The sequence below is a fragment of the Chlorocebus sabaeus genome, chromosome 25, assembly GCF_047675955.1.
Source record: "Chlorocebus sabaeus isolate Y175 chromosome 25, mChlSab1.0.hap1, whole genome shotgun sequence".
NCBI classification, from domain to species: domain Eukaryota; kingdom Metazoa; phylum Chordata; class Mammalia; order Primates; family Cercopithecidae; genus Chlorocebus; species Chlorocebus sabaeus.
Window position 1 is genome coordinate 4,569,252 of NC_132928.1, and position 21,823 is coordinate 4,591,074.

The window sequence follows — 21,823 nt, forward strand, 5'->3', positions numbered from 1 at the left end:
CTGAACTTAAAAGTTAAAAAAAGACACATGTACACACGTTTATAGCACCACATTTTACAATTGCAGAAATACGGAAACAATCTAAGTGCCCATCAACCAATAAGTGGGTAAATTAAATGCGGTATATACACATCATGGAATACTACTCAACTATAAAAAAGGAACAAAACAATGTCTTTTGCAGAAACTTGGATGGAGCTGGAGGCCATTATTCTAAGTGAAGTAACCCAGGAATGGAAAACCAAGTATCATATGTTCTTACTTATACGTGGGAGCTAAGCTATAAGGATGCAAAGGCATAACAACAATATAATAAACTTTGGGGACTCAGGTGGGAAGGGTGGGAGGGGGGTGTGAGATAAAAGACTACATATTGGGTACAGTGTATACTGCTCAGTTGATAGGTGCACCAAAATTTCAGAAATCGCCACTAAAGAACTTATCCATGTAACCAATAATCACTTGTACCCCAAAACTATTGAAATAAAAATATATAATAAAAATAAATTAAAAATTAAAAAATGAAGACTGAAAACTGTAAAACTTCTAGAAGAAGACAGGGGCAAAGCTCCATGATGTTGGTCTAAGCAATGATTTCTTGGATATGATCCTGAAAGCACAAGCAACAAAAGCAAAATGAGATGAATAGGATTACATCAAACTAAAAATCTTCTGCAAACCAAAGGAAACAATTCATAGACTGAAGGGACAGCCTATGAATTTGGAGAAAATATTTTGCAAGCTATACATCTGATAAGGGGATAATTTATAAGCAACTCAAATACCTTTACAGAAAGAAAATAAACAATCCAATAAAAAGTAGATATGTCTCAAGACATACAAATGGCCAACAGATATATGAAAAAAAAAATGCTCAATACCACTAATCACTAGGGAAATTCAAGTTAAAATCACAATGAGTCATCACCTTACACCTATCAGAATAGCTATTATCAAAATGATGAAAGTACATGTGGCAAGGATTTGGAGAAAAGAGGACAGTTGAACACTGTTGTTTGGAATATAATTTCATACTGCCCTTTTGGAAAACTGTATGGAGGTTCCTCAAAAAACTAAAAATAGAATTACCACATGATCCAACAATCTCACTTCTGGGTATTTACCCAAAAGATCTGAAACAAGTATGTCAGAGATGTCTGCACTTGCATGTTCCTTTTAGCACTATTCACTTATGGACACTTATGGACACTACCTGTCTATCAAGAGATGAATGGACAAATAAAATGTATTATATGTACACAATAAAATATTATTCAGCTTTAAAGAAGAAATTCAATCTGTCATTTGTGTCAATATGGATGGAACTGGAAGACACACTAAATAAAATAAGCTAGGCACAGCAAGGCACTGAAAGACAAATATCACATGTTCTCAATTATATGTGGAATCTCAAACAGTGGAACTCATAAAAGAAGAGAGGAGAATGGTGTTTACTAAAGGCTATGAGTGGGGGAAATGGAATGATGGTCAAAGGGTACAAAGCCTCAGATGGAAGGAGTAAGATTTGTGTGTGTGTGTGTGTGTGTTTTTTTTTTGAGATGCATTGCACAGCAAGGTGAATATATTTAATAATAGTGTATTGCACATTTCAAAATCACCAAGAGAATAAATTTCAAATGTCTTTATCATAAAAATGATAAGTATTTGAGATGATGGTTATGTTAATTAGCTTAATTATTCCTTATGTTCATAAATCATTATATCACTTTGTACCCTATAAATATATACAACAATATAAATATACACAACAATGTAAAATCCTAAACTGTAAAAACTCTGGAAGATAACCTAGGTAATACCATTCAGGATATAGGCATGGGCAAAGATTTCATGATGCATTTGTTCATTTGCAATAAAACTTTTCAAAAAGACAAAAAATAAAATTAAGAAACAGCTTTGCAATGATTAACTTAATTCCACAACCATTCTAGGTAGGGTAATAATATTATCCCTAATTTACCTTTGAGGAAACTATGGTACAGACAGGATATCTCTATTAATACCTTCCTTCAAATAGTAAACAGAACAGCTAGGTTTTTAAAAAAATCATTTGCATTGAAACATAATTTTTATATAGAAAAATGCTAATTGTTCATTTTGATGAGTTTTAAACACTCATATATATTTGTAACTACCTCCATAAACAAAATATAGAAAACTTCACCGTCCTAGAAAGATGCCTTGTGACCCATCCCAATCTCCTCCCATCCCTGGCTTCAGAAAATAATCTGTCTAGTTATTGTTGCTATAGATCAAATTTGTCTTGTCAAGTTTCATATATGAGTACATGGAATCACATAGTAGGTACTCCTTTGTGTCTGGCTTCTTTTGTTCAACATGTTTTTGATATTTATCCAAGTTGTTGCATGTAGTAGTGTTTTGTTGTTGTTGTTTTTGTTTTTTTACTGCTGCATGCTATTCTAATACATGAATATATCAAATATATATCAAATTTTTCTTATCTGTTCACCTATTTATATACACTTGGATTGTTTTCAGGTTTTGGCCATTGCAAATAAAGCTTCTCTGACCACTTGGGTGCAAGTCTTTGTATGGACTTGTTTTCATTTTTCATGGGTGAACAATGTGGAATGGAACTGATGGATTAAATGGTGAGTATTTAACTTTAAAAGTAATTGCCAGTTTTCCAAAGTGACTGTACCATTTTGCATTATCACCTGCAATGTATGAAACTTCTAGTTTCTCCATGCCTTTTTTAACATCTGATATTGTCAGTATTTTAATTTTAGCCATTCCAATGGCTATATAGTGAATTGCCATTGGAGTTTTAATGTACATTTCCCTGAAGACTGTGATGTTTAGCACAGATTGTATCTATTTGTCATCTTCTTTCATTAAATGTCTGATCAAATACTTTGCACACTTTTTATTGGGTTGTCTTGTATTTTTATTGGTACTTTGTCTTGTAAGAGGTCTTCCTTATGTATGATGGATACAAGTCCTTTGTTAGATACACAAAATTCAAAGAGATTTTTCTCTCTCTAAAAATGTTACTCCATTGCCTTCTTTCTTACATAATTTCTCACCAGAAGTCTGTGAAATTTCTTATTTTTCTGTTTCTCATTCTTTATCTTTTTTTGGGGAGGAGGTCTTGCTGCATTTACAATTTTCTCCTTTTCACTGGTTTTCAGTAATTTTATTATGTTTTGGGCATTGTTTTCTTTTTTGTTTTCATTGAATTTCATTGAGCTCCTCAAATCTATTGGTTTATACTTTTCATCAAATTTGGAAACTATTTCATCATTTTTCAGATATCTTTTGTCCATCCACCTTCTCTTTTCCCATAGAACTATAATTACACATATGATAGGTCACTTGGTATTATCCCACAGGCAACTGAGGCTCTGCTTTTGTTTGATTTCTTAGTCTTCTTTCCTCTCTGTGCTTCCTTTGTAATTGATTCTATTTCTATTTTTTCAAGTTCAGATTTTTTTCTGCAGTGTCTAATCTCCTATTAATCTCATCAAGTTAAATTTTCATTTAGGATACAGTCAGCCATCCATGTCTGTGGGTTTCGCACCCATGGATTCAACCAACCACAAATGGAAAGTGTTTTTAAAAAACAATTAAAAAATTAAAACAATAAAAAATATGCAATACCATATAAAAATTACATAGCATTTACATTGTATTTGGCATTAAAAGTAATCTAGAGGTGATTTAAAGTATACAGGAGGATGTGGGTAGGTTATATGTAAATACATGATTTACATAAGGGACTTGAGTATCTGTGGGTTATGGTATCCTTGGAGCCCTGAAACCAATCCTCCACAAATACAAAGGGATGACTGTATTGTATTTTTCATCTCTTTAAGTTTTGCTATTTTGCTCTTTTTAAATATCTTTCATTTGTCTATTTGTTATGTTCATGTTTTCATTTAAATACTTGTACATAAATATATAATCTGTTTTAGTGTTCTTTTCTGATAGCCCCATTTTGTCATTTCTGTTTCCATTGATTTTTTTTCTCTTAGTTGTAGGTCACATTTTACTGCTTCTGGGCATGTTTAATAATTTCTGGTTGAAAATCAGGCATTGTCAATGTTGCATGTTATATATCTGATTTTTGCTGTTTTCATTTAAAGAGTGTTGTCTTTCATTTTTTCAGGTAATTAAATGCAGATCAATTTGATCTCTTTGAGGTCTATCTTTAATCTTTGGAAAGGTAGGTATAAAACAGACTTTCCTTTAGGGATAGTTGGCTCTATTGCTAAGGTTTACCTATTCGGGGTCCACACTGAATGCCCTGTACAATCACTGAGATCCTCCACTCTGGGCAGTCAGAACTTGGTGATTTCTAAAGATTGTTCTGCTTACAAGTACTGGTTCCAATTCATCTTTGTGAACTTTCACCCTACGAACATTCTGCCTACTGAGCAGAGTCACAGGACCCCAGGGCAGATTTCTGGGGCTTTTTATTTTCTTATAGCTTCCTTCTTTATAGGACTCTGCCCTAAAAATTTCAGCCATTTCCTCAACTTATTGAGGCCAGTTCCCCCTCCCTGTACATATTTGTAGTCCAAAAACTATCCCCAGGCAGAAATCCTCTCTCTCACTTGTTTCCCTTATTTCCAGAATCATAATCCTGTACTACCTGTTAATCAGTGTCTGAAGGTATTTCTTTCTTTCTCTCTCTCTCTCTCTCTCTCTCTCTCTCTCTCTCTCTCTTTTTGAGAAATAGTCTTACTCTGTTGACCATGCTAGAGTGCAGTGGCATGATCAACTCACTGCAGCCTCAACTTCCTGGGATCAAGCCATCCTCCCACCTCAGCCTCCTGAGTAGCTGGGACCACAGGTGTGCACCACCATGCCTGACTAGTTTTCTTGCACTTTTTGTAGAGATGGGTTTTCACTACATTGTCCAGGCTAGTCTTGAACTCTTCAGCTGAAGCACTCCACCCGCCTTGGCCTCCCAAATTGCTGGCATTACAGAGGCATGAACCAATGTACCCCACCAGTATTTCTTTCCTTTATTTTATTTAGTTGTTTATGGAAGGAGGTTAAGTTCAGTCTTTGTTTCTCCAGCATGGCTAGATCACAGATTTTGAACTTAGGCAGTCTCACATCATAATCAATGTTGTAAACATTATATTCTCATTCCTGTCTACATAGCTAAATGGATGAAGATGAACTTTCTGGGAGTATGTAATTTATGTGCTATATAAGGACTTTCAAAACAGAAAATACAACCAGGTGTGGTGGCTTATGCCTATAATCCCAGCTATTCAGGAGGCTGAAAGGATCACTTGAGGCCAGGAGTTAGAGATCAGCCTGGGCAACATAACAAGATCCCATCTTAAAAAAAAAAAAATCTAGCTATAGTGGCACATGCCCATAGTCCCAGCTACTCTGGAGGCCCAGGTGGGAGGATCACTTGAGTTTGAGGTTGCAGTAAGCTATGATCACCATTGCACTATAGCCCCCAACACTGAAAATAAAGAAAAGACATACTTCTATTTCAGTAATAGTCTAGAACTGAAAGTACTAAGCTATCTCAGTGAAGACTAACTGTTGAGTAGGGAGTGGGAGTTCGGTTGTTCCAACATCTCATTTCTGGAGAAGGGGAGAATTAGAAAGCAACACCATTCTTGAGATCTCATTTTATTGGCCTGAGGAAATGCTATGGAGGAATATGGCATCTTAGAGGATAAACATTTTGTTTTCTCTTAATAGCAGATAAATACATTTTATTGTGAGAATCAGGAGAGGGAAGATTATCATTAAAGAAATTTAAGAGTAGAATAAAACTCCCAAAATCAACATAGTGAAAAAAAAAAAAGAGGGAGGTCACTGAAGATCAGCCAATCAATAGAGCAAAAATAAGGACAAAAACTTTAAGGAAAAAGTAAAATATAAGGTGAAATGGAAAAAAAGTGCATTAATTGTTATAAGTTAACAACTGATTTTTCTTTTTAGAAGATAATTATTAACCGAGTTATAAAACAAAATTCAGAATTACGCTATTTATAAGAAGCACACTTGAAGAGAATATAAAAAATAAAGCAATGGGCAAAAATTAACTTGGCAAATATACATACACAAAAGAAACAGAAGTAATTTTTATCAGGCAAGTTAAAAGTACTTTAAAGATTTTTATAACATTTTGATAAACGACATGCTTTGTGAAGATGATTTAACAGTCATAAACTGGCTGGGTGTGGTGACTCATGCCTGTAATCTCAGCACTTTGGGAGGTAGAGGTGGGTGGATCACGAGGTCAGGAGTTCAAGACCAGCCTGGCCAAGATGGTAAAACCCTGTCTCTACTAAAAATACAAAAAAATTAGCCGGGCCGGTGGCACGCGCCTGTAATCCCAGTTACTCTGGAGGCTGAGGTAGAGAATTGCTTAAACCTGGAGGGGCAGAGGTTGCAGATCGTGCCACTGCACTCCAGCCTAGGCGACAGAGTGAGACTCTGTCTCAAAAATAAATAAATAAATAAACAAACAAATAAATAGTCATAAACCATACAGTATAGAAGCTACTATATATAGGAAAAACCACCAAAAATGCAAGAAGAAATTTATTTAAAGCATAATTATAATTAAAAGTTTTAAACAGATTTTCAGGATTTGTATATGTCTGATACACAAAAAATAAATAAGGATATAGAAGAAATATGCAATATCCTAAAAGTATTAATTTGTAAGAGTAGAACTTTATAGACAGTATTATAATGACATAACTTAATTTTTCCTCCCACTTTTTGGGGTTTAAATGAAGAAAAGACCTTCGGATAAAATATACATCAATACCCAAGACTTTTCTGGTCACAAAGAGATAATAAAGTCCTCTGGTCACTTTTAATTTTAAAAATCCATAAATTAAAAATCAAGTCCCTATGTATTAATAGTCAAGGCTCCAAAATTTATTTAAAATTAATGTCTGTAGTAGAGAAGGTGGGTGTGTAATTAGCTGCTTTTGTATTTCTATGCCTTTTATTTATTCAATTACTTCCAGTTCCTAGCCACATCTTCTGACCCCTCCAGGGGTATAGTAGGAGACAGGAGGAGAGAGAAGAGGCAGAAAATGTCTTTACTGCCTGCCACTGTCTGACCTGGCATTAACGTCTCTGAGCTGGGCAGATGTTTAGAGCTGACTCTGTCTCATGGGGAGCACTCACAGATTCCTCAGTGATTCTCCACCGGGAACCCTACAACTGTAATTTCCTGGTTCTTTAGGTTTTTGTTGTAGGTTCTCTTCTAGTCTCCCTATACACATAAACAAGGGCATTGTCATTCACTCTGTTGATTTCAACAACCACTTGTTTCTGATCATTTAAATATATATATTTCCAGTGTAGATACTTTCTTGATACCCAGATATGTATATCTGGTTATCCCTACTTGAATATTATTATGCAATTTAACAAGTACTATGTTCCTCCTCCCAATAATCTGCATCACTGCCCACCCTGTTGCCCAACCTAAAACCTGAAAACATAATTAATCTTATTCCTTATATTCAGTCAATACCATATCCTCTTGATTCATCTCCTAGATGTATCTCATATCTATATATTGCTCAGAGTTCTCATTGTTACTACACTCAATCAGGCTATCGTCACCTCTCCCCTAGATTATGGAAACAGCTTTCCTCCTGTTTTGCCCAACTTCAATCTATTCTTCACACTGCACACCAGAGGGTCCACACAAAAATGCAAATTACATCATGTCACTTCTCGGCTTAAAACCTCTCAATAATTCCCACAGTCTTAAGAATAATGTTCCAAGTCCCTGACATGGCTTACAAGGTCCTCTTCTACATTTCTTAGCTACACCTCTTGCCAGTCCCTTTTCACAGACTATATTCCCACCTAACTGGCTTCATTCAGGTCTTCTTTAGGTATGCCTTGTTCTCTTTTGACATTTCACTTGCTGTCCCCATTTTCTGATGTCAGTTTCTGCTTGACGCCTACCCCAAACTTCATTTTCCTTCACCACTTTAGTAACAAATCCTGAGTTTGTTTGGGGTACCATGCTCCCAGTTAAAAGACTACCATTCTCAGTCAGTCCTGCAGCTAGGCGAGGGCACATAACTAAGTTCTAGTAAATAAAATAAAAGTAAAAGTGTGGGGGAACCTCTGGGAAATATCAAGTGGAATTGAGAGATTTTCTTTGCTGCCTTCTTCCATCCTGCTGCCTGGAATGAAGATATGACAACCAGTGCATGAGTATTAAGCTAGGCAGAGTGGTAAGCTAGAAGCATCCTATGTCCCTGATGGCTTCGTGAAGCCAGCCATACTAGCCCTATGTGGTCTGTTTCTCCACTAATTTTACCTGAGAGATAAATTCATTTCATACTTGTGTAACCCACTGTTATCTTTTGTTTTCTGTCATATGCAACTGAATCTAAATTAAATCAACCTACTCCTGCAATATTCTGACCTTTCTTTCCAGTGTTTCCACACCAGCTCCCATTGACTAGGCAACTCCCACTCCTCCTTTAGATGGTAAGACTTTTTCTAGCAAATTGTCTATGATTGTTCACCTGGGTTATGTTAGGTATTTCAGCTAGCATATTCTAGATTAGACTCTATTGAATCTATCCCTCTCACCATTATATTTCAGGGGCTTAGCACAATGCCTGGCACACGATCAATGCTCAACAAGTATTTGTGGTCTGACTTAACAAATGAACAAATAGTAGGTATTATTATAAATTCATATCCTTAAACAGGTCTGAAGTACAGCTGTGGTTGCTCGTATGGACAATGGCTGGTCTATTAGGATCTAAGCTGTCCTACAAACTTATATGGATGATAGGTAGGAATAATTAATGAAGGGGCAGGTTATTTTGCTCCCAGATCTTCATACTTTCTCAGCTTGGGAATCTCCATAGAGTCTCCAAACTACTGTGGTCCCACAGGAGATCTGCCCACCCAGAATACTTCCTTAAAGAGGTCAGCCCTAATATACAGTGAAACTCCAATATTCATCTGTATTCAAAGATTTATCTTAGATACTCCATAGTATGATGATGCTTACATTCTAATGGAATAGATGATCAACAAACAAACAAATACATAACATAATCAGGTAGTAATGTATGTCATAAAGATAAAACAGGGAAAGAAGCAGGAAAGTGATATGGAATGCAATAGAAGTGGTGATCAGAGGTTTTTTGAGGAAGTGATATTTTATCAAAGACACAAACAAATGTAATACACATTAAAATTTTCTGAGGATAATATTTATCATGCATATCTTCATTTTTTCAATTTTATCATACTCTGCATGTGACATCTGATATCATATATTCTCTAAGTATATATTTTAAATTTAAAATTTACTAATCTGAAACATTATTACACAATAAGAATTTTCAAAATACTTACTTCCAATAAATTTTTGTTCTTTTTTTCAATTACAGATCGCATGAGGGTGTGACTCATATGGATGACGTTGTCAATATATGGTAAGCATTCTGATTGATAATCAAGACTTACAACCTTGAAAATACCAATACGCTTCTCAATGGCCATATTCACAATATGTCTAAAATAATTTCTGAATCTATTTAGAATAGCTTCAAATTCTTTTGAAGTTAATTCTCCCATAGATGATATTTTCATACTCATGATTTTGGCCTTTTCTACCATGGTACAATACTTTATAAACTTGCAGCTGTAAGCATTAACTAGGCCCATTGAATTACCAACAATAGTCAGGAGATTCACAATCTGTAAATAAGAATGTTAAGATGTTAGAATTTTTATTTTTAGAGTGAAAAATGGTTTGACATGCTAATAGTTTCTGAGAAAATAAAATAATAGTGCCATGTGGAGTTTAAGAACTGCTACTAAAAATCTAAATATATTGGAAACATAAGACTTTAAGAAATTTAGATGGCTTTCTAATATTTGGCTTTTACCTAAAGGCTTATTAGGCTACTTAACTTTATAATTAACATGTTATTTTGAGCCATGTACTAGAGACACCAATCATTTATCCCCTTGCTTGTTACCCCGTTTTAGAGTACACTATGCTTAGCCCGAGAAAAGGCCAGGCCCCAACCCCCAGGCCGGAGAGCAGTGCCAGTCCATGATCCGTTAGGAACTATGCCACACAGCAGGAGGTGAGCAGTGGGTGAGCGAGCACTACTGCCTCAGGTCCACCTCCTGCCAGATCAGCCGTGGCATTAGATTCTCATAGGAGCTCGAACCCTATTGTGAACTGCACATGTGAGGGATCTAGGTTGTGCGTCCTTTATGACAATCTAACTAATCCCTGGTGATCTGAGGTGGAACAGTTTCATCCTGAAACCACCCCTCAGCTGCTGTCCATGGACAAACTGTATTCCACAAAACCAGCCCCTGGTGCCAAAAAGGTTAAGGGCAGCTGGTATATAGTATGTGACCTCACCCAATTCACCAAAGACATAACTATTTAGATAGGGTAGAATCCTAAATCAAGCTAAGCCAATTAGATTCTCTTGTAAATTTGGACAAAAATACCCAGTTGATGCTAATGGAAAGAGTTAAGGCATGGCAAGTCAACAACTGATGAGTCTACATTATGAGGGAGCCATAAAAGAGAAAGCTTATTTTCACAGAAGTTGGAAAAATCACACAGAGGTGAGCAGTGATGACAGATCATGGGGAAAACAAATGGGGAGATAAGCTGGGAATGATTTTCCAATTGCTATGAATAGGATACCCTAATTTTTCAATAAATTCATTTCATGTAAGAATTCAGTGGGTCTCTGCTCCTTAAAGTAAATATTCCCTAAAATGAACTGTTTTAAAACTTACTATATTTTGGTAGGCAGGATCCATTTCAAAAAGGATGTGACAATCTGGCCATCTGGTCTGCTCTGTATAATGTATTATGCTTCCCATCTTATTAGGTAAATCCATTGTTGAAACCAAATCAATGAAGATAGACAGGTGAGGATCTTGGCAAAGAGGAGTAATTGTGGCTAAAATACATAATTTAAAAGTCAGTACTTCAGATATGCCATTGAAAGCAACACCTCAAAATTATCCATGACATCTAGAACTATTGAAATTGGGGGCTGATTTATTATGAGGGCTAGACAACATTCTATACTTATAACTGGAATTTAAAAACAGGTGTAAAGATTTAGATTTAATATTATAGAAACAAAAGAGCCACTCACACATAACTGAGTGGAGGTGATGGGAGGCATGATTGAAACACAAACCGAAAATAAGTCATTCAGTTTACAAATATTTGACATGTATCTATTATGTGGAGAGTATTATACCATTACAAGGATACAAAAATCAGGAGACACGGCCTGAAGAGTTCACAGTCTAGATGAACAACGGGATGTCCATAGGCCTAGATAGACAGACAGACAGACAGATAGATAGATAAACAAACCTCAACCTATACCTCACACTTTATAAACAATTTCAACTCAAGATGAGTCATATACCTAAATATAAAACACAAATCCATAAATCATCAAGGAGAAAATATAGGAGAGAAAATCTATGTGATTTGAGTAAGGCAAAAAGTTTTTAGAAACAAAACCAAAAGTATAACCCATAAAAGAAAAAAACCGGTGAGCTGTACTTTATCAAAAGTAAGTAGTTAAGCTCTGTGAAAGATAATGAACTAATAAGACACAGATTGGGAGAAAATCTCACACAGATTGTTTGCAAGTCATATATATGATAAAAGAATTATATTCAGAGTATGTATAAAGACCTCTCACAAACCAACAATAAGAAAACAAAAATCTCAATTAAAAAAAAATAGGTGCTGGGTGTGGTGGCTCATGCCTGTAATCCCAGCACTTTGGGAGGCTGAGGCGGGTAGATCACAAGGTCAGGAGTTTAAGACCAACCTGGCCAAGATGGTGAAATCCTGTCTCTACTAAAAATACAAAAAAAAATTAGCTGGGCATGATGGTAGGCACCTGTAATCTCAGCTGCTCAAGAGGTTGAGGCAGAGAATTGTTTGAACCTGGGAGGCGGAGGATGCAGTGAGCTGAGATTGTGCCACTGCACTCCAGCCTGGGTGACAGAGCGAGACTCCATCTCAAAAGAAAAAAAAAAAAAAAAAAAGCAGGGGAAGTTCCAAGATGGCCAAATAGGAACAGCTCCAGTTTACAGTCCCCAGCGTGAGTGATGCAGACGATGGGTGATTTCTGCATTTCCAACTGAGGTACTGGGTTCATCTCACTGGGGCTTGTCGGACAGTGGGTGCAGCCCATGGAGCATGAGCTGAAGCAGGGCGGGGCATTGTCTCACCTGGGAAGCGCAAGGGGTAAGGGAATTCCCTTTCCTAGCCAAGGGAAGCTGTAACAGATGGTACCCGGAAAATCAGGGCACTCCTACCCTAATACTGCGCTTTTCCAATGGTCTTAGCAAATGGAACACCAGGAGACTATATCCCACTCCTGGCTCGGAGGGTCCCATGCCCACAAAGCCTTGCTCACTGCTAGCACAGCAGTCTGAAATCGAACTGCAAGGTGGCAGCGAGGCTGGGGGAGGGGCGTCCGCCCTTGCTGAGGCTTGAGTAGGTAAACAAAGCAGTCTGGAGACTCAAACTGGGTAGAGCCCATGACAGCTCAAGGAGGCCTGACTGTCTCTGTAGACTTCACCTCTGGGGGCAGGGCATAGCTGAACAAAAGGCAGTAGAAACTTCTGCAGACTTAAACGTCCCTGTCTGACAACTTTGAAGACAGTAGTGGTTCTCCCAAGGAGTTTGAGATCTGAGAACGGACAGACTGCCTCCTCAAGTGGGTCCCTGACCCCCAAGTAGCCTAACTGGGAGGCATCTCCCAGTAGCAGCTGACTGAAACCTCATACGGCCGGGTGACTCTCTGAGATGAAGCTTCCAGAGGAAGGATCAGGTAGCAACATTTGCCATTCTGCCTTATTTGCTGTTCTGCAGATTTCGCTGGTGATACCCAGGCAAACAGGGTCTAGAGTGGACCTCCAACAAACTCCAACAGACCTGCAGCTGAGGGTCCTGACTGTTAGAAGGAAAACTAACAAAGAGAAAGGACATCCACACCAAAATCCCATCTGTATGTCACCATCATCAAAGACCAAAGGTAGATAAAACCACAAAGATGGGGAGAAACCAGAGCAGAAAAGCTGAAAATTCTAAAAGTCAGAGCGCCTCTTCTCCTCCAAAGGAACACAGCTCGCCAGCAGTGGAACAAACCTGGACAGAGAATGACTTTGACGAGTTGATAGAAGAAGGCTTCAGACAATTGGTAATAACAAACTTCTCTGAACCAAGGGAAGATGTTCGAACCCATCACAAAGAAGCTAAAAACCTTGACAAAAGATTAGACGAATGGCTAACTGGAATAAACAGCATAGAGAAGACCTTAAATGACCTAATGGAGCTGAAAACCATAGCATGAGAACTACGTGACACATGAACAAACTTCAGAAGTCGATTCAATCAAGTGGAAGAAAGGGTATCAGTAATTGCAGATCAAATGAATGAAATGAAATGAGAAGAGAAGTTTAGAGAAAAAACAACAAAAAGAAATGAACAAAGCCTCCAGGAAATATGGGACTATGTGAAAAGACCAAATCTACGTCTGATTGGTGTACCTGAAAGTGACGGGGAGAATGGAACCAAGTTGGAAAACACTCTTCAGGATATTATCTAGCAGAACTTCCCCAACCTAGCAAGGCAGGCCAACATTCAAATTCAGGAAATACAGAGAATGCCACAAAGATACTCCTCGAGAAGAGCAACTCCAAGACACATAGTTGTCAGATTCACCAAAGTTGAAATGAAGGAAAAATTGTTAAGGGCAGCCAGAGAGAAAGGTCGGGTTACCCACAAAGGGAAGCCCATCAGACTAACAGCGGATCTCCTGGCAGAAACTCTATAAGCCAAAAGAGAGTGGGGACCAATATTCAACATTCTTAAAGAAAAGAATTTTCAACCCAGAATTTCATATCCAGCCAAACTAAGCTTCCTAAGTGAAGGAGAAATAAAAGCTACAGACAAGTAAATGCTGAGAGATTTTGTCACCACCAGGCCTGCCTTATGAGAGCTGCTGAAGGAAGTACTAAACATGGAAAGGAACAACCGGTACCAGCCATTGCAAAAGCATGCCAAATTGTAAAGACCATTGATGCTAGGAAGAAACTGCATCAACTAACGAGCAAAATAACCAGCTAACATCATAATGACAGGATCAAATTCATACATACCAATATTAACATTAAACGTAAATGGGCTAAATGCTCCAACTAAAAGACACAGACTGGCAAATTGGATAAAAAGTCAAGACCCATCAGTGTGCTGTATTCAGGAGACCCATCTCACATGCAGAGACACACATAGGCTCAAAATAAAGGGATGGAGGAAGATCTACCAAGCAAATGGAAAACAAAAAATGCAGGGGTTGCACTCCTAGTCCCTGATAAAACAGACTTTAAACCATCAAAGATCAAAAGAGACAAAGAAGGCCATTACATAATGATAAAGGGATCAATTCAACAAGGAGAGCTAATGATGTTAAATATATATGGACCCAACACAGGAGCACGCAGATTCATAAAGCAAGTCCTGAGAGACCTACAAAGAGACTTAAGACTTCCACACAATAATAATGGGAGACTTCAACACCCCACTATCAATATTAGACAGATCAACGAGATAGAAAGTTAACAACGATATCCAGGAATTGAACTCAACTCTGCACCAAGCAGACCTAATAGACATCTACAGAACTCTGCACCCCAAATCAACAGAATATATATTCTTCTCAGCAGCACATCACACTTTTTCCAAAATTGACCACATAGTTGGAAGTAAAGCACTCTTCAGCAAATGTAAAAGAATGGAAATTATAACAAACTGTCTCTCAGACCACAGTGCAATCAAACTAGAACTCAGGATTAAGAAACTCACTCAAAACCACTCAACTACATGGCAATTGAACAACCTGCTCCTAAATGACTATGGGGTACATAAGAAAATGAGGCAGAAATAAAGATGTCCTTGGAAACCAGTGAGAACAAAGACACAACATACCAGAATCTCTGGGACACATTTAAAGCAGTATGTAGAGGGAAATTTATAGCACTAAATGCCCACAAGAGAAAGCAGGAAAGATCTAAAATTGACACCCTAACATCACAATTAAAGAACTAGAGAATCAAGAGCAAACACATTCAAAACCTAGCAGAAAGCAAGAAGTAACTAAGATTAGAGCAGAAGTAAGGAGATAGAGACACAAAAAACCCGTCAAAAAAATCAATGAATCCAGGAGTTGGGTTTTTGAAAAGATCAACAAAATTGATAGACCGCTAGCAAGACTAATAAAGAAGAAAAGAGAGAAGAATCAAATAGATGCAATAAAAATTGATAAAGGGGATATCACCACCAATACCACAGAAATACAAACTACCATCAGAGAATACTATAAACACCTCTACACAAATAAACTAGAAAATCTAGAAGAAATGGATAAATTCCTGGACACATACACCCTCCCAAGACTAAACCAGGAAGAAGTTGAATCCCTGAATAGACTAATAACAGTTTCTGAAATTGAGGTAATAATTAATAGCCTACCAACCAAAAAAAGTTCAGGACCAGATAGATTCACAGCCAAATTCTACCAGAGGTACAAAGAGGAGATGGTACCATTCCTTCTGAAACTATTCCAATCAAGAGAAAAAGAGGGAATCTTTCCTAACTCATTTTATGAGGCCAACATCATCCTGATACCAAAGCCTGGCAGAGACACAACAAAAAAAGAGAATTTTAGACCAATATCCCTGATGAACATCGATGCCAAAATTCTCAATAAAATACTGGCAAACCGAATCCAACAGCACATCAAAAAGCTTATCCACCATGATCAAGTTGGCTTCATCCCTGGGATGCAAGGCTGGTTCAACATATGCAAATCAATAAATGTAATCCAGCATATAAACAGAACCAAAGAAAAGAACCACATCATTATCTCAATAGATGCAGAAAAGGCTTTTGACAAAATTCAACAGCCCTTCATGCTAAAAACACTCAATAAATTCGGTATTGATGGAACGTATCTCAAAATAATAAGAGCTATTTATGACAAACTCACAGTCAGCATCATACTGAACAGGCAAAAACTGGAAGCATTCCCTTTGAAAACTGGCACAAGACAGGGATGCCCTCTCTCACCACTCCTATTCAACATAGTGTTGGAAGTTCTGGCTAGGGCAATCAGGCAAGAGAAAGAAATAAAAGGTATTCAGTTAGGAAAAGAAGAAGTCGAATTGTCCCTGTTTGCAGATGACATAATTGTATATTTAGAAAATCCCATCGTCTCAGTCCAAAATCTCCTTAAGTTGATAAGCAACTTCAGTAAAGTCTTAGGATACAATATCAAAGTGCAAAAATCACAAGCATTCCTATACACCAATAACAGACAAAGAGAGAGCCAAATCATGAGTGAACTCCCATTCACAATTGCTTCAAACAGAATAAAATACCTAGGAATCCAACTTACAAGGGATGTGAGGAAACTCTTCAAGGAGAACTACAAACCACTGCTCAGCGAAATAAAAGAGGATGCAAACAAATGGAAGAACATTTCATGCTCATGGATAGGAAGAATCAATATTGTGAAAATGGCCATACTGCCCAAGGTAATTTATAGATTCAACGCCATCCCCATCAAGCTACCAATGAGTTTCTTCACAGAATTGGAAAAAACTACTTTAAACTTCATATGGAACCAAAAAAGAGTCTGCATTGCCAAGACAATCGTAAGCCAAAAAAACAAAGCTGGAGGCATCATGCTACCTGACTTCAAACTATACTACCAGGTTACTGTAACCAAAACAGCACGGTACTGGTACCAAAACAGAGATATAGACCAATGGAACAGAACAGAGCCCTCAGAAATAATACCACACATCTACAGCCATCTGACCTTTGACAAACCTGACAAAAACAAGAAATGGGGAAAGGATTCCCTATTTAATAAATGGTGCTGGGAAAACTGGCTAGCCATATGTAGAAAGCCGAAGCTGGATCCCTTTCTTACTCCTTATACAAAAATTAATTCAAGATGGATTAAAGACTTAAATGTTAGACCTAATACCATAAAAACCCTAGAAGAAAACCTAAGCAATACCATTCAGGATATAGGCATGGTCAAGGACTTCATGACTAAAACACCAAAAGCAATGGCAACAAAAGCCAAAATTGACAAAGAGGATTTAATTAAACTAAACAGCTTCTGCACAGCAAAAGAAACTACCATCAGAATGAATAGCCAACCTACAGAATGGGAGAAAATTTTTACAATCTACCCATCTGACAAAGGGCTAATATCCAGAATCTATAAAGAACTTAAACAAATTTAGAAGAAAAAATCAAACCACCCCATCAAAAAGTGGGCAAAGGATATGAATAGACACTTCTCAAAAGAAGACATTTATGAGCCAACAGACACATGAAAAACTGCTCATTGTCACTGGCCATCAGAGAAAAGCAAATCAAAACCACAATGAGATACCATCTCATGCCAGTTAGAATGGCGATCATTAAAAAGTCAGGAAACAACAGGTGCTGCAGAGGATGTGGAGAAATAGGAACACTTTTATACTGTTGGTGGGACTGTAAACTAGTTCAACCATTGTGGAAGACAGTGTGGCGATTCCTCAAGGATCTAGAACTAGAAATACCATATGACCCAGCCATCCCATTACTGGGTATATACCCAAAGGATTATAAATCATGCTGCTATAAAGACACGTGCACACGTAAGTTTATTGCGGCACTATTCACAATAGCAAAGACTTGGAACCAACCCAAATGTCCATCAATGACAGACTGGATTAAGAAAATATGGCACATATACACACCATGGAATACTATGCAGCCATAAAACAGATGAGTTCATGTCCTTTGTAGGGACATGGATGAAACTGGAAACCATCATTCTGAGCAAACTATCAGAAGGACAGAAAACCAAACACCACATGTTCTCACTCAGAGGTGGGAATTGAACAATGAGAACACTTGGACACAGGGTGGGGAACATCACACACTGGGGCCTGTCATGGGGTGGGGGGAGAGGGGAGGGACAGCATTAGGAGATGTACCTAATGTAAATGAGAAGTTAATGGGTGCAGCACCCAACATGGCACATGTATATGTATGTAACAAACCTGCGCGTTGTGCACATGTACCCTAGAACTTAAAGTATAATAAAAAAAATAGGCAAAAGATCTAAAAAGACATATGGCAAAATAAGATATGCAGATGGAAAACTAGCATAATAAAAGATGAAAAATATCATTTGTTACTAGTGATGAAAATTAGCACAAAGAGATATCACTACACAGGTATTAGAAGGCTAAAAGTTTTTTGTTTTTGTTTTTACTCTGGCAATACCAAGTGCTGGCAAAGATATGGAGCAACTGTAACTCATACAACCACTTTGCAAAACAGTTTGGCCATTCTCATAAAGTTAAATATATAACTACCATATGACCCAGCAATCCTACCCCTAGATATTTGTCCAAGAAAAAGGAAAGCTTGTATTAATCCAAAAGCCTATATGTGAATGTGTATAGCAATTTTGCTTATAATTTCCCCAAACTGGAGACAACCCAGATGTGAATGGATAAGCAATCTGTGATACATCCAGACAATTGAATATAGCACAGCAATTTTTAAAAAGACTATTGAATCATGTAACAACATGGATACTTTTTTTATTTTTTATTTTTTGAGACAGGGTCTTGCACTGTCACTCAGGCTGGAGTACAGTGGTACAATTTTGGCTCACTGCACCTTGACCTCCTGGGATCAGGCCATCCTCCTGCCTCACCCTCCCAAGTAGCTGGGATTACAGGTGCGTGTCGCAATGCCTGGCTAATTTTTTGTATATTTTGTAGAGACAGGGTTTCACCATCTTGCCTAGGCTGGTCTTGAACTCCTGGGCTCAAGTGATCCACCCACCTGGGCCTCCCAAAGTGCTGGGTTTACAGGTGTGAACCACTGTACATGGCCAACAAAGCTGAATTTTAAATGCCTTTTTCTATGTGAAAGAAGCCAGATCCAAAAAGCTACATATGCATTTATATGACGTTCTGGAAATGACATAACAATAGGGACAGAAAACAGATAAGTGGTTGCCACAGATAAGGGAATGGGGAGAGTGTGACTACAAAAGGGCTGCACAAGGGAACTGGGGGATGATGAAACTGTTTTATATGGATCTGTGATGGTGGACATGTACCTGTGCACTTGTCAAAACCCTTAACACCACCCACGAAGAGAAAACTGTACTTTATATAAGTTATAAAAAGTTAACCAGGTTACTGAGAGAATCCAAGTTGGAATGCAGCCTGAAACAAATTAATGTAACTGTATTACAAACAAACTACATAACCTCACTGAAAAGGGTGGGAAAGAAAGGAGTTAACATGAGCAACTTCAGAAAACAAGTTTGGACTGGAAACTCTAAGGTTATATTTTTTTAAAACTGTACATAAACACACTGTATTTTAGTTGATACATTTGTTTTTCACAGAAGTATGGAGTAGCAATTCTGAAATTACATGTACAGCCATGCAATTAATGACAGGGATACATTCTGAGAAGTGTGTCCTTAGGCAATTTCATCATTGTGTGACTATCACAGAGTACTTACACAAACCTACTGCACACCTAGGCTATATGGCATACCCTGTTGCCCTAGCTACAAACTTGTACCGCATATTACTATACAGAATATTGTAGGCAATTGTAAAAGGGTAGTAAGGATTAAATATTGAAACATAGAAAAGACACAGCAAAAGCATGTTATTATAATCTTATGGGACTACCATGTGGTCTGTCATTGATTGAACCATCTTTATGCAGTGCATGACTGCATAACAAACAAGTTATTAGTTGATTAGTTGATTATGTCACCCGGATTTCTCATAGCCAGAGAAAAAAGTTACATAAAAAGAAAAGGCTAGAATGAATCCTGAGGAGTTGGATTGGGGTCTGAGGTATCAGTATGAATTCATACTTTAAAATGGACAAACAAAAAGATCTAGGAATAAGTATAGTTGTGTGTGTATGCCTGAGCTAGTATACACACATACATTTTCTAGGTATTTTCTCTGATAGGCTAGGAAGTAGTGACACTCCTGTAGCAATGAGTACATCTAGTGTGTAGTTCTTAATTCCTAAATTTCCTTCTTTAATCCAGGGTTCCTTGGAGAAACAGTTGATTCCAGGGCTGGGCAGAGAAAACACAAGATGAGCCTGAAGCATCTTGAGGTGACAGAAACTAAGGAAGTAGTCACAAGAAAAGGATAGAGGTACACTGAAGGGCACAGGAGCCAACTGGGGAGAATCACTCTTTCAAAACCAAGCCAGAACAACTTGAGCAAGAAAATAGATAACAGTAATACTGTATTATAGTCTAAAGACTAAAATAAATATCAATGAACCCAGGAAATTTCCAGGGGGAAAAAAGTGAAAAAGGAGACGGCTAATAGATGCTAGACATAGTACAACACTACATAATAACTAAAACAGTATAATACTGGTACATAAGTTACAGACATGTCATCTGCATAGCCCAGAAATAAAATGGAAAACATTTGCGAATATAAAAAATTATAAATGTGGCATTTCAAATCAGTGGGGATAAGGAATGGATTAGTCAATACATGATGTTGGGACAGGCAGATTAGTCATGCGAGAAAAAATTAAAAGTAAAGTCCTACTTCACAACATATGCCAAATAAATCTCAGAGTGAACAAATATTTAAATATAAAAATGAAATCATAATAGAATTAGAAAATAAGTGAGAGAATGATTTTATAATATGATCATTTTGAAGGCCTCTCTAACTATGATACCATACACTGAAGCCTTCTAGAAGAGGTTCTAAATGCCTTTGTAATATCTGTGATATAACACTAAGTGATCATATAACATTTAAAATATACATTTGACTAATGTATGAATATAAATGTAAATTGCAAAACAAAATAGTTATCATATATGCGTAGTTGAAATGGGGTGATTTAAATGATTATTTCTAAGGTAAATATATATACACACACATATACATACATATATACATGTATATACATATATGCATATTATCATATGTATATATGTATGTATATGCAATTATCATATATGTATGTATATATGCAAATATTAGTGAGTCCATATTCATATAAATAAATGACTGAAAAATTAAATAAATGGAAAAGGAACAGCTACTCCTTACAGAAGAATTCTAATTTATGAACGTATATGGGATAAAATCAACAGAAAATCACCATTAAGAACACCACAGTAATAACTGCCACAGGCAAGGAAAGGTCCACTGATAAATGTTAGAATTAGTAGGTAAAATTTTCAGGAGAAATAAGATATGCGTATAATCTCAAAACTTTTCCTCCCACCCCAAGTTTACTAATTACAGGAGGAAATGTGGTAACTTCACCATGGAGAAACCTGGCAGACATGATTTTAACCAAGTCGTCAGGGTGAGCATCACCAGTAAAAAGGTTCATCAATGTCATGTACTACCAGGTTGATATATACTTAAAAGGGCACACACTCAGTATGGTATTGTCCCCCAAGATGTGTATCTCAAACTCATCATGAAACAACATCAGACAATCCAAAATTGATGGACAATCTGTAGAGTAAGTTACCAGTACTCTTCAAAGATCTCAAAGTCATAAAAGACAAGGAAAGACTGAGCAACTGGTACAGATTGGAAAGATTTAACAGACATAACAACTATTAATATATGCAACATGTGATCTGGGATTAGATCCTGGCACAGAAAATGAACATTAAGG

General features: G+C 37.2%; 1 protein-coding gene across 2 annotated transcripts in view; it reads right to left on the reverse strand.

The window, feature by feature from the left end:
* The window catches only part of DNAH14 (dynein axonemal heavy chain 14), a 528,962-nt gene that overhangs the window by 392,256 nt on the left and 114,883 nt on the right, over nt 1–21,823 (reverse strand). Inside the window, exons 16-17 of one of the 2 annotated variants that reach the window (XM_073011492.1) lie at nt 10,795–10,961; nt 9,379–9,723 (exon numbers count right to left, since the gene is read on the reverse strand). The exons of the other annotated variant lie outside the window; for it this stretch is intronic. Coding sequence (XP_072867593.1) covers nt 9,379–9,723; nt 10,795–10,961 — 512 coding nt within the window. The remainder of the gene's footprint in view (nt 1–9,378; nt 9,724–10,794; nt 10,962–21,823) is intronic. 2 annotated transcript variants of the gene reach the window in all.